At 37.1% G+C, this 16848-nt stretch overlaps 4 protein-coding genes across 4 annotated transcripts; 3 read left to right on the top strand and 1 right to left on the bottom strand.

Annotated features, from left to right (window-relative positions):
- Positions 1-30: 30 nt before the first annotated feature.
- On the bottom strand, positions 31-1624 carry LOC106351582 (AT-hook motif nuclear-localized protein 27-like). Its single transcript, XM_022687344.2, has 2 exons — positions 1420-1624; positions 31-1185 (listed from the first exon to the last, which is right to left on the bottom strand). Exon 2 carries the CDS (start codon positions 1101-1103, stop codon positions 168-170), a length of 936 nt encoding a protein of 311 aa, XP_022543065.2. The 5' UTR covers positions 1104-1185; positions 1420-1624; the 3' UTR covers positions 31-167.
- Positions 1625-8789: 7165 nt separating this feature from the next.
- On the top strand, positions 8790-10024 carry LOC106351581. Its single transcript, XM_048782538.1, has 5 exons — positions 8790-8949; positions 9039-9177; positions 9262-9393; positions 9482-9572; positions 9684-10024. The coding sequence occupies exons 1-5, from the start codon at positions 8861-8863 to the stop codon at positions 9812-9814; spliced, it is 582 nt and encodes a 193-aa protein (XP_048638495.1). The 5' UTR covers positions 8790-8860; the 3' UTR covers positions 9815-10024.
- Positions 10025-10566: 542 nt separating this feature from the next.
- Positions 10567-13665, top strand: LOC106347291 (RNA-binding protein 24). The gene is made up of 7 exons (XM_013786805.3): positions 10567-11328; positions 11585-11729; positions 11809-11935; positions 12438-12480; positions 12586-12862; positions 12953-13055; positions 13141-13665. Exons 1-5 carry the CDS (start codon positions 11122-11124, stop codon positions 12847-12849), a joined length of 786 nt encoding a protein of 261 aa, XP_013642259.2. The 5' UTR covers positions 10567-11121; the 3' UTR covers positions 12850-12862; positions 12953-13055; positions 13141-13665.
- Positions 13666-13898: 233 nt separating this feature from the next.
- Positions 13899-15793, top strand: LOC106351580 (increased DNA methylation 3). Its single transcript, XM_013791362.3, has 3 exons — positions 13899-14296; positions 14528-15115; positions 15260-15793. The coding sequence occupies exons 2-3, from the start codon at positions 14596-14598 to the stop codon at positions 15505-15507; spliced, it is 768 nt and encodes a 255-aa protein (XP_013646816.2). The 5' UTR covers positions 13899-14296; positions 14528-14595; the 3' UTR covers positions 15508-15793.
- The last annotated feature ends 1055 nt before the right edge of the window (positions 15794-16848 follow it).

Genomic DNA, 16848 nt, shown 5'->3' with positions numbered 1-16848 from the left:
ATTCCTCTAACGTCAAAACATCCTATCAAAGATGAGAAGAGAAAGAAAGAAAATAAAAAACATGAGAACTCAAATATGCATATCAACTAAATACAAAGATCCCAAATGAAAAGACGGCTCCACAAAATGATTAAAACACACATAATTTCCATTGACAATAACGTAAATTAAGTAAAAGGTGGTCTTGAAGGCGTACCAGCTCCCCATCCTAGCAAATGAGGATCACTGGAAAACCCATAACCACCCACATTACCTCCTAGCTGTCCTTGACCGGTCACCCCCGACCGCGGAGATGGTGATGGAGCTTGCTGCATCTGCGGTGGTCCTTCTCCTTCTCCTACACCGCCACCACCTCTTTCTTCCTCCTCTTCAATAGGCAATCTCTCGAAAACCGCGTTTGAGAAGGAAGCAGCCATTAGTATAACCGGAGCTGATGCAACAAGCGGAGCCACAACGCTTCCCCCAACCACCTGACCTTGCCCTCCGGATAAAAATATTGACAAACCACCAGCACCTGGCGGTGCAGGTGGTGGCAAAACGGTTCCCGTTAGCGAAAGAATCTCAAACCTTCCATGTAAAGTCACAACTCCTCCTCCGGCTCCACCACCGCTATTTCCGGGAGTGACTGGCTGACGAAGAGTGACGTTGGAAACGGTGCCGTTTCCTCCTAAAACGGAGACCCCTCTCCCTCTCCGCCTAGCGTAAGTGGACACACACTCAACTATGTCAGCTCCAGGAGATACTTCAAGGACGTGAGATCTAAGCGCATTGGGGCTGTCCCGCGTCACTATGATCGGTGGCTTAGCTTTGTTCTTAGATCCCGGTGGACGTCCACGTGGACGTTTCCCAGGTGCTGAGCTTGATGTAGCCGGGTCTGAATCGGGTAGACCCGGTTGATGATGATCCTTGTTTGAGTGATCGGATTCTCTTGAATCATCTGACGGTTGTTGTTGTTGTTGCTGCTGATGTTGTTGCTGTTGATGATGCTGGTCAAAAAGATTGATCCCGCCTTGTTGTTGAAGCTGTTGGTGGTGAATCTCTGGTCTGAAGAGGTTATGGAAGTACCTAGAAGCTCCACCGCCTTGCTCGTAGCCGCCTTCCATCGCCGCCGCATCTAATAATTCCCTATCCCACCACTGTTTATTCGCCAGCTCAAATCTATTTATTGATTCTTGATCCTTCTCCCTTATATATTGAAGACAAAATTTAAAGAACTCAGATCAAGAAGTCAAAAACTCATGATTTTGAGGAGTCAATAACTAGAGAAAGGGTGATCAGTTACACAAGCCGACAAAACTAAAACAGACCAAGAACATAACTAAGATAAAGAACAAGCAAAGAAAAAAGTGGCAACTTATGTGAAATGATCTCTTTCTCTCTCTCTCTCTCTCAAGTGTAGAAAAGGTAAGAGGAAAAAACCCTGGTTGGGTAGCTTAATTAGGGCAAGAGGAAGAAGCAGCTTCTTGTCTATGAGACGGCGTCGTGTTTTAACGATTCTGATGTACTCTGGAAAAAGGAGAGAGAAGTTTGAGGTTCATGTGCGACTCTGCAATCAATTTTTGGTCCTCTCACTGAACGAGGAAAGTAAAAGCAAAGACAGAGACATACAGCGAGAATTTAGCGGAGAAACAGCCTCCTTTATTATATTTTATAAATATTAATATTAATATGATGTAAAATAAATATAAATAGTGCTATATATTACGTCCACAAACCGACAAAAATATTTGAGTAAGTGGGTTATCATCCTTGCATGAGATCACAAAAGAAAACTAGGGCTTCGTTGAGGTTTTTGTTTGGCTCCAATCGGATAAAATAACAGAATGAAACATTGTGAAGAAGTTTTATAATCTGGAAGCCTGAAAGAGGATGAACAATAGTCAATAGAGGAAAAAAAAAGTACAAGGACGATTTGTTTATTGGAATTTGCAAACCATATACGAAATATAGAACACGCATCATTCTTTTAATTTTCAACACAAAATGACAAGTGGAAGTTGGGTACAAAGATGATAAAGGAATCTCACACCCACTTTAGGGCGCGTGAAGATTAGGTTTAACCAAATTTAAATTTGTATCTACAGTATTGTTATGTTACTAGTAGTTTTAACTTTTATGTATTTAATAATGCCAGTGTTTTGAGGAGAAAAATGAGAAATATCACAACATGTTTGACTTGAGAAAATACTAAAACTGATAATTTGGTTAAAAATTTAACGACAGCTGAGTTTTTAACTACTCACGCAGGTGTGATCAGCTGATACGACGAGTTTAGAAGGGTGTTGCGTGATCTGGTTGAAAATACATTTACTGATGTGTGGGTGTGGCTTGGCGATGTAGGTAGGTATCTAACTCTCACGTAAAACAATTGGACTTGTTTACCAATATTAGACCGATTAATTTACGGGGTGATTAGTCGAGTTTTTTTCTATTCAGATACTCGGATTATGTAAAAAAAAATTTTAACTGCTGACATGTCATTCATATTCAAACACGGTTGATAAATGCCGTACGTGAGTTTTATAGACAAAACTTATATATATATTTCTCCAGCTCGTTATTGTGAAAATGAATAATTTTATATTAAAATAAAATATATAGTATTTGGTAACAAAATATAATATTCTAAAAATAACCCACGTTGCTTTATTATATACATACGAACAATTTTTAATAGTAAAAAATGGGAATTTATAGGCGTTGCAGAACAATAATTAATTAACCATAATTTGTTGATTAGTTAATAATTTCTTTTGAACTAGACATGTTCTCTATATATTTTTGCATTTGTGTGTATGCGCGCGCGCTAATGCTAAATAACCGTGTTGTATTGAACCCGAGCTAATTGGATATCGATGAATCAATGTTCTTACTAAAGTTTCCCACTTGTTACATTTGATATTTATTAATATCCACTTTTATTGTCATGGGAGAGGGCATAAGACGCATAACTAAATAATTGTCATAAGAACATTCAATCTTGATAATGGTTCTTTATTATTATAGATAGATGAGGATATATATTCCTTTAACTATCATAAAACGAAGTGGACCCTTTTTAATGATAATTTTAGAGAAAGCTAATGGTTCATCAATGCGGAATTGTAATTAATATCATAGGGGGTCTCTTATCATAATGTCAAATTAGTTGAAACTTTTTGGGGTTTTCACAAAAAACTGATGTCCAGTTCACCTTACCTCGAATACTAGACCACTAAATTACAATTTCTATCATATAATTTGAAGTACTTATATGGTGTAACCAAGTTGTCAAGCCGATATAAATAATTTAGTCGGCAAATAGGTCAGTCAAATAGTTTGGTCTCCAATATCTTTTACCAAAACTGGTTACATACACTTACACGAAATTGACAGCAAAATATACTCTCGTTTATTAGTATTATAAGTGTCCGAATAAACTATATATTGAAAAATATTAGATTTTTCAACAATAATTTTATCATAAATTTATCTTTTAATAATCTTTTGACCGAAAAAAATAAACCGAATTCATTGATAATCACTTCCGTACAGACTAAAGTAAAAATGATTTTTTTGCTGGACCAAAAAAACACGTTCGATTGTTACCAAAACAAATCGTTCGATAACTCCAAAAACAATTACCAACTGTATCACTGTAACCCATCCAAATAATTGCCTATTTATTGAAGTGACTAAACTGGATCCGACCCATTAATGCTTGGACCTCATCGGACCGTGACTTGTTGTCCTAATTTTTAACTGCACTTCACTGCACCCATATAGTAACACCCAAAGCTCCTCAACGTGGACGCATGTGGGCTAAACCATGTGGGCCTCTGTAAAAGCATATCAAAACCGTCCATCCTCATGACGTACGGGACCCACGAACCGTTCATCGGCGCAACCTGCCGATTTAGGGCTCGGTGCAATGTACTTAAACCGGACACGTTGGCTTGATCCGCACGTGCACAGACAAAAGTCACGTGCAGTCAAAAGGTCAGAGCATGAAAGTGAAAGGCAAGTAGTGTGACCACGTGGAGGCGGTCGGAAACATCGGTACTTGGCCAATACCCAAGTCTATCCAGCTTACCCATATCATTCACTTTTTCCTTAAGGTTTTGTACTTAGGTTAAGGTTCACTTCTGCCGCCGTATTTTACAACTTTCAAACCTAAAAATGTGAAAACTTTTACGTGTTTTAATCATCAGTTTATAAAAATAGTACCAAAATTTTTATACTGGAACTATATTGTGACTATTCACAAAGTCACATAGAGTTTGAGAAAAAGGTTTGTGTTTCTTTTTTAAGTCTAGTAATTATCATCTAGAAACTTAGAAAATAAATGGAAGCTATTTAACATTATATTGTATCCCCCTTTTTCTGATTTACATCACTTGACAACTTTCACCAAAAAAAACCATTACTTGACAAGTTGAGCTGTACAGTACACGTTAAGAGTACTTTTACCAAAAAAAAGAAGACAGTGAATGCTTTTTAAAAAGGTAAGAGCAATTTGATTTGAAGATGTGGTTAAATGGAACGGAATTGTCGATAAAGATTTAACCGTTTTAGCATCGTTGAGTCCGGGACATCAAGCCAAGCATGACTAAGCATGATTGCAGTCGATGTGAGTAATTGCAGGTTGATTCGTCTTTGGTAGATAGCCACCATTTTTTTTTAAGGCTAGCTAGCCACCATTTTTTTTGTTCTTAAGAAAAATACTTCCATACTCCGTATAATTCAGCCGATTCGAATGGGTTTTGTAATGCTGTTTTTAATGAAAACTATTTCTCAAAGTTATAACTCACCAGACAGTGTCATAAGATATAACTCGATCCTTGTGGATCTTGAGTACTGCAAGAGTTATCTATATCAACAAACATGGAATAAAACCAGTTCTAATTTTCCGACATAAACGGGTAAAATCATTTAAGGTGATAATGAAGCAGCTTGTTTGGAGAAATAATTCAAATATATATTTTTGAGGCTGAGATAACATTAAAAGCTCTTGAAACTAAATTTTCTACATATCCTTTAACAATAGTTCTTAAAAACCCTACTCGACATGACATCATTTCAATTAAATATATGGAAAACGATAAGAGGTCCAACAACTTTGATGATTATGGGACACCATCAATCAGTACCCTTCTTTTATTTGATTTGCTTATTTTCTTATATCAATCAAAAGTATTACGCGCCAAATATATTATATATATGAGATAGTATCGTGTGTCCTCTGGGTCATACGGGAGTCAATTGCTCTCATGTTGTTCTCCATGTTTCATGTTTTAGCCTTAATCTTTATTAGATTAAGCCTAACAATGTATCTAAGGATCTTTTTTATCTTTTTTTGGGGATTCTTAGATAGCCTTTGCTAGTTCTAGCAGAATTAGATCTAAGCTATTGTATCTCAATGCCAATTCTATGAAATGAATTCACATTTTGTCAAAAAAAAGTATCGTGTGTCTCTCTCCTATATACACATCTCAGTTCTAATCAACATGGTACTTCATATAAGAAGATTTATACTTTAAAAGTTAAATAAGTTCGGTAAGTAAATGTAAGATAAAAAGCGGTAGCTATATATTCATCATAATCTGATTATAATTGAAAAGTTCCAAATTTCAAGGTGCATGGTATTTTTTTGATTTTTACCAAAAAATAGTATTTTTTTACCGGTAAAATAAAGATGTGGGAGTCTTGAACTTAGAATATATTCATACTTTCTCTCGTTGACAAAAAAAAATATTCATACTTCCTCTCGAAAAATGTAAACCATTCTGACCAAGAAAAACTTGTATTGCTGGTTCAACCCAATGACTTGAGACTTTTTTAAGAGAGGAATTGTCGATCCTATATTAAAGTTAGTTAGTTGCTAAAGTTAGTAATTTTACAATTTGAAGATGAAATGTGTAGTTATATCAAATTATCAATCAAATCATACTTTATGTGGTTTGTCGCGCGGAATCTAACATGACCTGCTTTTGTTGCTTTGTACAAACATAAATGTATGATTGGGCTATACAATATTATTAACCTAAAAATGAGGGTATATAATTATACCATATATGGGAATAACCGATTTCTTGATGCTACTACACTTCCACTCTTTTGACAATAAATATTATATTTCACTTCTCGACTTTGACTTGAAATTTTATTTATTTTAATATACCAAATATATCTATATTACTACAATATTTTTTACCAGCCTAATCATGGCCATGGCTTAAAAGGAGCTAGTAAACATCAATTAAGATCTTTGATAAAAAAGATCAATTAAGATTGGTGGTCTCCACTGGATTTGAAAAATAAATTCAAAAGCAGGTGTGATCAATCAGAAATTACGGGTCAACCTTTTCAATAATGCCCACTCCCATTCTCACATCTTTGTCGATGTGTGATCTGCTACTACCCCATCCACCAATTTCAAAAATATAAATTATAAAATGGAAAGGAATTTTGCACTAGATAGCAAAATTGTAGACGTAAATTAGGTAACAGGTAAAGAGACTGTGCATTTTGCAGTAATATCTAAAGTGTCCCTATGGACATAACAAAATCAAATAAAACGACCAATGACACGTATGAAGCAAAAAAATGACGGGACTGTTGCACATATCGAAAATACCAATAATGCAAACAATCTTGAAACTTCTGATAATGCAAAGAATCGGGAATTCACTTATGTAGATATGCACCCTACTGTCATATATCCGGTTACTAATAGTAAAACCCGGATTAGATAAATGTAATCATACTATAATTGCAGCCTATTGACACATATACGCGTATCTCTAGCTCTTGCTTTCTTTAATAAAATACTTCTAACATTCAAGCTCCGTTATTTGACAGAGAACCAACACCATCTCCTAACATGGATAGTATTTTGATTGATATATCAAGATGAACAGGATACCATGGTCCTATGGCGTCAAGCACTCTTCATATCACTTTCAGCGCATGGAACAACATGTTGTAAAATATCTTCCTATCGATCACATTTCTGACAAATAATTTGTAAAATATCTCACAACTCTTCTCTCTTCAATTATTAGAGCTATATCCGGTTTCAATATCTTATATCATCATTTTAAATGAATGTATCCAGTTTCAAAACGTTGATTGCGTTTGGAAACAGTTTCAATACAATATAATTTTTTTGGTATCAGCCCCGGTAGCAGGTAACACATACGTAACGAATAAGTTGGAGCTAAAGGAGAGAATTGGCAACTCAAAGCAAAATTGACATGGTTCCCCAATTATTTAAAAAAAAATGCACATTTCTGCAATTACCTCCTCCAATTTGTATTTCTAGCTAAATAGGCCAAACAAATACAAAACCAAATGTCTCTTTCATTATTGTTCTACTCGTTTTGAATTTGAGCAAGCTTTCATAGTCTATAACCAATTTGCACATATATATAGAAATGATAAAATATATATACACTTTTTATATGTTTGTGAATGAACTACAAACTGTTTTGAAAAACCTATTAAACTATAGAAATGATAAATAAAAAAAATCTGCTTTTTAGCTTTATAAATGACAAAAGGGGAGAGCTTTCTCTCTCTCTTATCTCTCCAAAATCTTTTAGAGAGAGAGAATTAGCAGTTTTGTTTTGACGGTGGCTTTGGCGTTTGATCGCCCACGGTTTAAGCCTCCTTTCCGGCTTCGGTATCATCCGACCGGATCTCTGCCTCCGGCGTCGCATCTGTTCCACGGTGGTCGTCCGGCTTTTGCCTCCGGCGTTCTCATCTTCATCTCCGATGAGGACGGCTGGCTATAGTCTCCGCGTCTCACTAGCTTTGGTGTTGACGGCGGCTTTCATCGGATTCATCCCGTTTTTGTTTCGATCTATGGTTTTCGTGGTTTCTAATCCGACCGATTCTCCTTCCTCCATCCGTAAGTCTACGGTTTGTTGGATCGATTGACGTAGGTTGAGTATCTTCTTTGAAGCATAGATCTGAAGTGTCTAGGGTTTCTGTGAAGAACGAGTCTCTGATCCGTTTCTTCGCCGGTTATGCTCCGCTGACGGCGGAGGTCAATCCTGCCGCTTCTCTTTCGCCGGATGAAGTGAGGTGTCCTTGCCTTGACGCGTGTCCATTGGTTGCAGGGCAACCGAACACGTGGTGGGCTGCTTCATCTCCTTCCTCAACGGGTTTCTTCTATGGGCTTGCGGCCTTTAGAGTTTTGTATAGTTGGGCCTTAGGTTTGGGCTTTGTGTTTTACTGTTATGGACTTTGTTTTGTTGGACTTTGATCCATTAATAAAAATTAGAGATGGCAAAAAAAAAAAAAAAAGCTTTATAAATGACAAAGAAAAACTGTTGGGTTTGTATACCGTGAAAATAAAAGGTGATTGTATTGATTGATGAATTATTTAGAAGGGAGAAGAAGCAACATGGGCAAATTGCCAAATTGGTTTAATAACTGACCCACATGTCTACCTGACCGTTTTGGACTTTCTGAGTTAGTGTCCAAGACTTTGGGCCCATAAAGAGGACCCTACACAAGACAGGACAAAAATAAATTCTTACCAATCGTCCACGTAGACATTACCACGTGGAAATCTGACCACGTCTACGATCTTTAACGAGATGCTTGTCAGAGTGACGTGGACGGTCAGGATCATTTTATCCACGCTTTTGATATGGTAGCTAATTAGGCCTTAAGATTATCCAATTAAGATCTTAGCCCATTAATAAAGTTAGGCCCAGTTCTGACGAAATCTAACGCAAAGCTTCGGCATCTATCGATCGTCGATTCGGTTCGAGTTAGTCCTTATGAGAACACAGCTTACAGAGATTGGTTCAGGACTCGAAGATTGATTCTTCTTTCAGGACTGGTGGTTATAGGAGCCATCGTTCGTAGGATGATTGAGTTACGCGTCAGAGAATGCTATTTGCTCCTCTGTCTTATCGTCTTCATAATCGCTGCGCCTTGCCACAGCCATGAGAGCTTGTCAGTGTTCTTTAAAACGTCACATTACTAGAAACTTTTCAAATTCTTATTGGGACAGTAGAGATGATGTTGATGTAACGTTTTTGTAGGTTTGGTGGAAAAACTTTATATGCTGGCAAGGAACTACGGAAGGAGAGTCTGCCGTTGCAGTCTGGATCTCGAGTTTACAGATTACGAGGGCTTAAGTCAAGTTCTTGGTATGAAGTCAAGATCTCGTACCCAGCTTCTGTATGTCAAACTTTGTTTCTCATGTTTTTTTCCTTTTGGAACCTTTGCGCTTGTTGAAAGTCTTATCTTTTGTTGTGATGACAGATTCCTGCTCTGTTCTCGCTGGAACTATTGAGGAACGGTGAAAGGGGTTTGAAGTTAAAACAGATGAGGAGATTGTTAAACACTGAGAAGTTGATATTTAAAACCGAAAGTTTTGACAAAGTTGATGACAAGGTATTTGCCAGCCATCTTCAATGAATGTTGTTTTAAATTGGAAAGAATCATGAATCCAAGTATTTGTGTTTTTTTTTTCCTGATTTAGGAAGGAATGTATGTTTTGGTGACGGTGGAACCAGAAGGAATCGTGGCTATACCAAATTTCAAAGAACGGTCGTTTATCATTTACAACATAGGCAAGCTTTTTCTTACTACAACTATCTCATTAGTCTTTCTTGTTTCAACAACATAAAACTTGTAGTGAGGTGTGAAGTTTTTCTTATAAAACTCACTCTCGTGGTAAACAGTTTGTGAAGAACAGCTCTTAGGCATCGCATATTCATGCTGGTCAGTGGTGGTTTTAGTAGTATTGTGCCTCGTTGTCTCGGTGAGTCTTCCTCGGTTTCTCCCATCTTATCTTCTAATCAAAGATGTTTGAAGATCGTAAACGTTTAAAAACCCCTGCCAAGTTAATAGTATCAAGAAGAAGCATATGGTTAATTAAAATGATGATATCTCTCTGTTACACGAATGTTTCGTTACTCTGATAGCTTATTGATGTTTGTTCATCTAACTCTGTTTGGATTCAGTTGTATTTATATTTTGGAAAATTGACTTTTTGATGATGCTACTACATGTTTTGGGGTAATTTTGTTTCTAGAAGTTGACACAGTGTTAGTATTACGATGCCTGGCATATTATTAGATTCGCATAGGATGCCCATGTGCAAACAACATATGGAATAATACAAGTCAATTAATTAAAGAGTATATTACCTAACAAACGCTGAAATGCATATGAACATATATGATGAAGATGCTTATTTCTTGTGTCAAAAAGTGGACAATGCCATTCTAGTGGGCCTAGCCTAGGTGAAGAAGACATGGGATCCATAAAACTTAAGCTAACTGGTTTGGGTGAGAAGCTTGCTTGATCCACACACACTATTTAGAAATTTATAAATGGAGAGAGACGACATGCAACCGCTGATTGATTGATTGATTTTGACTTCATGAGACACTACAGGCGAAAAAGAAGAAGAACAAACCGGACACATTACTAAACTTTAGACAGATCAGAAATTGCTTTAACCGATAAAATCACGAGAGAAGGAAGGAACAAAGGCACATTATTATTCTATAATGATTGATTACAGCGTTTAGTCGCATAATAAATTAACGCGGGACCCATTCTTCATCATCAATGTAAATTTCCCCGAAACAAACCTTGCTTTTCCACGGATTCTTCCCTCTTTCGCATCTTCCTCAACGTTTGAATAAAATTCGTCTGTGAATCGTTTCTGATTTTGCTTTACCAAATCGTGGCAAAGCAGAAACTCTAGAGACTCAACCGTCTACCACCTACCGGCCCATCTTTCAAAATCCCTTTTCCCCTAACTCCTTTTTTTTTTTTTTTTTTTTTAATTTTCTGTTATTTTTTTCCCGGGAAATTTTATCTCTTTAATTTTATTTTTTTTCTTGTCTCTGTCGTGATCATTACTTATTAGCATGATCCTTTATTAGGTTTCACTGGGTCCGATCTCTCTTTTTTTTTCTTCCTTTTCTCTCTTCTCTTCGCAGACCCAAGTAAACCCTAGAAATCTCCCCCTTTCACAATTCGATACTCTTTCTTCACGTCTAAGCTTTAATTAATTCAAACTACGTCTAGGGTTTACTGGGTCTACTTTGAATCTTTCCTTTTCTTCCCGGCGAAAAAGTTTGTGTCTTTGGCTCATCTAATCTAATCATGGCGTATCATTCGATTCCGGGCTCTGGGTTTCACTACTCGAATTCCCCCTTTGGCGACACAACCTACACCAAGGTCTTTGTTGGTGGCCTTGCCTGGGAGACTCAAAGCGACACTCTTCGTCGCCATTTCGAGCCCTTTGGTGATATCCTCGAGGCCGTCGTTATCACCGATAAGAACACTGCTCGATCCAAAGGTTACGGTTTTGTGAGTTTACTTCTATCCTCTGCTTGTTTTGATTAAACACGTTATTGGGTTCTGAGTTATAACTATAGTGAAGGCTTTGGTAATACCATTCTTAGGGGCTCGCATTAGGATCCTAGTTGTGTATTCTAAATGCTGAAACCTCTCTGATTCATTTTCATCCTGTGAACTTAAATATATCTGTTAGTTTATTTCTAAGATTTTATTGAATAGTGAATGACTAAGCGCTCTGTTATTGGGTTTATATGGAGGATTTTAGGTGACTTTCCGAGATCCAGAGGCTGCTAGGAGAGCCTGTGTCGATGCAACACCTATTATAGATGGCAGACGTGCTAATTGTAATCTTGCTTCCCTTGGGAGACCTCGCCTTCCTATGCACTATGCGATGATACCCAATCTCCCTGGTCAGTCTTGCTTCGGTATTTATCTGTTATTTTTTTTATCTTACTCTGACTTTCATATTACATTGCTTAATTCTGTTAGGACGGATAAGACCTCCATCCCCATATGTTGGAACTGTGCAGGGTCCTCGCGGTTCACTCTTTGGAAGCCATCCGTATCAGCAACCATCTGCTTATAGCTACCAGCAAGGAACGATGTACCCTTACGGGTGAGTTACACAAGTTTACTTCTGTTGTACAGACATGCTGTGAAGAAGAGTTAGTCAGTTGTAATATCTATTTGTTCAGTCACTTTTGATCAAGTGGGATTTACCAATCACAGCATGGACAATGAGATTCAGATGGGCTTGCTAGGGGTTGATAAGTTAGCTTCTGCCGCATAGGGTTCTTGAGTAGTAGCACTGGGATGTGACATGTTGTGTGATTGGTAATCTTGCAGGACTTCAAAAATAGTATCAGAGGATTTATCGCCGAGCTCAATTTGTTTTGGACAAGCAAAGGTTATATGTAATGTATTTGGACTTTGATAAGGCCTTAATCATCTGAAGTTTAGGAATCAACGTTTAGGCTAGTTTCTCCTTGTCTAGTATCTTCTTTTAGCCATTGTTGTATAGATACTACTCCTTTTCTTTTAATATTCTGTTTGAGTGTCTACCAAAAACTATACTCATCTGTCTCTAATTTTAGCTAATCTTTTTGGTTCCCTCTCAGGGTTACACCATATGGACCTGAATACATGTACTCACAGTCTCAGGTAGGCTTTTGAAATTGTTGCAGTCTCTTCTTGGTTTATTTGTGCATTTTGAAACTATTTTGACTTGGGTTATATATCTCATATCTTCTCGTCATGGTGTTGTAGGGCTTATATGGTCCTTACACAGGGCAACAGTACCTTCAGGTTTATGGAGTACCTGGTGCAGTTAACTCACCTGGCTACCAATACGGACAACTGAGTCAGAATATCCCCGGTTACACAGCTATACAGGGGTATTCAGTTCCAGGAAGTCATATTCAATCACCTTACCCTTCAGCTATAGCAGGTCCCTCACCAACGCAGTCCCATGTCATTGTCCAGACTCCTCAGCATATGCAGAGTAGCGGTTCTGATCAAACAACAGGGTGAAAGCTAGATGGACGTAAGTATTTATTTATTATCTTAACGATCTAAATTCGCTTGGAGATGATACAAACCTACACGACCTTGATGTTATTCATCGGTTTTGCAGTTTTCAATCATTGAAGATCGTAGAAGGGGAAGAAGTAGCTACTCTGAGTAGTGGCAGGGTTCCTGTTTAAGCTTTGCGCAGTATTTAATTTTATCATATTAAGGTAAAGCTTGATTACTTACAAATGCCTCTTTTTGTTTCATTATTTGCAAATGTTTTTCGACCTCACCACATTACTGTTGTTACAGGTCGTAAGTAAAGTAGTATTGCTCGCTGAAGAAGTCAAAAAGGGTAAAGGACAATGGAAGTTTCAGGGTTGGTGCTTCTGTAGTCCCTCGTCATATATATATACGAATGGTTTCACACTGGAGACATGGGTTCCCGCTGGAAACTAGTAGAAATACGCATGGTGTACAAAGAAAAAGCATATATATATATACTAGTAAAAAAAAAAAAAGAAACAAATACAGATGCATATAGAATGGTGGAATCAAAATCTGATTCTTTTGGGTAGTTTTAAGTAGTCTTCTTACTATACACTTTCTTAAGGTATAGGAGTGTTAGTAACAAGACTGTTAGGTAGCTTTCTGTGTCCTCTTGAGTCGAGTCCCCTGCATTGTAAATAAAAGTACGTCTATTCAGCTCACTTAGCTTCTGGTCTGTGCATAAATTTTAGCTCCAGGGACTCTTTTCTTTTCCATGTTTGTACAGTTTCTAGACTGATACCATTGTTATTTCAGGATCTTTCTTATTGTTTCAGTCTTTGACTCCCATCTTCTGCTGAATTTCCTCTGTTTTTAATCAACTCCATGTTTCTTGTTAGAAACTTTTGGGTTTTGTAAATAATTTTGGAATTTTGCCTTGCGCGTTAGAAAAATGAAATTGTTTATAAAAATTGTTTAGATAAAACTGTCATAAAATATCTCGAAAATATTGACCATAGTATGATTAACCTCAGTCTCTTAAACCGGTATTCTTAATTCTGATTTGACATTTTTTTAGTTTTTTTATATTTTTTATATTTTTCAGCTAAGAGACGGTTCTTATGTGTTTTAGCCGAAGTTAAGTTCTTAACTGAGGTTAACTATAGTCTAAAAAAATATTTAACAGTTAAGAAAAGATAAAATATTTGGGCCTACCACACTTTTCTTTAAAAGCCCAGAAAATGTTTACAAAAATACAGTTAGACAGGCACGTGACGGACTCGGGTGATAAAAAGCGACGACTCCAAACTCAAACTGCAGTTAATTGCGGGACCCACGTGTAAACATGCAAAGGCCAATCAATTCTCTCTTGCATTTATTTCGCTTTTTTCTTGTTTGCAGAAATGAAAATCTCTGTTCTGCTCCTCCCTTCCTCGGTTCCTCCTAAGTTAAACTCATCACAGCTGATTATTTTCTCAATGTAAGTTTCTGGATCTCCTTCTCATTTTCATTAACAATGTTGCTTTTTAGTTTCTGAAATCTATGGTTTTGAAATTTGCGGAAAATCCAATTTCACATGTGGTTTAGTTATGTGGGCAATTATTTAGAGAGACTCTCAATTTAACTGTTTCCTGTAACTATATATATATATATATATATATATATATATGCATGTCCGTATGCTTCCCATATGTGTCCTTGTGCAATGCAGGTTCATTTTATATATAGAGTCAATAATTACTGATCTTGGCGCGTTTCTAAAACGAGCAAGAGGGAAACATGAGTCCGTGCAAAAGAAAGAATGAGGAGGAAGCAGTTGCTGCTGACGATGCTGTTTGTCTGATCAGTAAAGCCCAAGAAGGAATCTCATTGGACATACCACAAAGAAAGGGGAAGGAGCAGGAGTGTTCAAGAGAAGAAACGTCAAGTGGACTTGTGTATTACCAAGACTGTAACTCATATGCAGAGCCTCGAGAAACATGCAAGAGAAAGAAAGATGCTGGGGGAATCATCAGTAAGACCCCGGAAAGATCTCGGGAGACTTACAAGAAAAGACGGGTCAAGGACTCATCAACAAACAAGAATGGCGAAACTCTTATGGAAATAGACAAAACAGATGAACCCACCAGTCTGTCACTTGTATTAGTTCCTCCTGAGATGAAGGAATGTGATGCAGAAGCAGCGGTTATAACCACTGGAACAGCAAGTAAAGGGACTTTAGGATCATCCATCGACATTGGTGTCAATAAAGCTGCTTACTTCTTCCAGGTTGCTTTGCCCGGTGTCTGCAAAGCTTCCGGTACTGTTTTCATCCCCTGCCACACATATAATTAGGTCTTATCGGGTCTAAAGTGATGAACACATGAACACATGTATATATATATATAGGTCTCATAGAGTCTGATGAGTGATGAACACTCATTGGTTTGATGTTTTTGCGCAGGTGAATTCAGCTGTGAGATTGAGTCAGATGGAAAGGTTATACTAGAGGGATCAAGTACTACAGGATGTAATACGATAAAGAGGCATTCTCGGGTTTTCAAGATGAATATCCGGAAGCTTTGTCTGCCTGGACCGTTCAAGCTGTCATTTAGGCTCCCAGGACCAGTTGATCCACGGCTATTCTCTCCTAACTTCCGATCAGATGGTATCTTTGAGGCTGTCGTCATCAGACAGGAAAACTTAATCTAGAACCAAAGGTCCCTTCAAGCCCGGAACGCATTTAGATCTCTAATGCGGCTATAGAAGCTAGGCCCCAATCCAAACATCTTGTATGGATGGACATATCTCTCACTCTTTTGGAGATAACGCATATGATATGCTTGATTCACTTGAGTTTTCACCCAAATAACCTAATTGTAAGCGTAGAGTAATTAGTACCGTAGTAATGGAGGATCGAATCCAAAAGAACTTTTAATCACACTTAGGGAAATTTGACAAGTTATTAGATAAGCCTATAAGAGATTTAGTTGTTGTTTTTTTTCTATTTCTAACTATTGCAAAGAAGATATATAGGCCAGGTTTAACTTTTTTCTATAATACTATATGTTCAATAATCCTAAATACTAACTACCATTCAGATTCCAACATGTATTTAAATCATGTTTAAATATGTTTAGTGGATACTGTCGATGCGTTAAACAACATAAAATCACAAACAGGTGACTAATCCAAATCCAGCACTAAGAATAGTGATAGACTGAGTGAGAACCAAATTATAAAATCTCTAATCCATAAACCTATACTAAAGAACTACTCATTCATGATAACTAAACAATAACAAGATGAATCTTAAGCGAACTTTTTTTAATACTATAAGTTTGGAAACCTGTAATCCTTTCATACCTAAAACCACAATAGGTAATATTGGTTTCGTCACTCAAACCGGAAACCTCTTGACACACTTTAAACTCTAAAATCTTGTCTAATTGTGTCTTTAACCATGAAACGAACATGTACTATATAGAACCACTAAAGAAAAAAACAAAAAAACTCCAAGAAATCAAAACAATAATAAAACAAATCAATTTCAGTTAAAACCCAAAGCAAAAGCTCAAAGAAACACAACACATCACTGCTAACCATCGGTCTATGCAGTGTCGTTTCCGTGAGGTTTTCATGTTAAGACTGTCGGCATGTTGTTTACACATCACTGCTAACCATCGGTCTACGCAGTGTCATTTTCCGCGAGGTTTTCATGCTAGACGACTACTACTTACTCTTCGTCAGAGTGAATTAAACCGAAATAAATGGATTAATACAAAAGCCTGGTTTAATTAGTCTGCCGGAGATCCTCAAACAGTGAATATTGTGCACGTCGTGACAACACAAATAGAATATAACAACTCACCAAGTCTTCCTCGGATTCAAGCATAAAGCAGCATATTTCATGAGCTTGGAAATAATATAATGAAAAACAGACAAAGACTTCTTGTACAGTTGTACCTAACTTATATATAATAAGTACAATCATTAGTATCCTGTTTCACTTTATTATGCCCTACCTACGAAGTCCAAAGCTTCCATAAACAA

This window comes from Brassica napus, chromosome A6 (assembly GCF_020379485.1).
Source record: "Brassica napus cultivar Da-Ae chromosome A6, Da-Ae, whole genome shotgun sequence".
In the NCBI taxonomy this organism is placed as follows: domain Eukaryota; kingdom Viridiplantae; phylum Streptophyta; class Magnoliopsida; order Brassicales; family Brassicaceae; genus Brassica; species Brassica napus.
The sequence above is the reverse complement of the archived record's forward strand: the minus strand, read 5'-3'. Positions and strand labels throughout refer to the sequence as shown.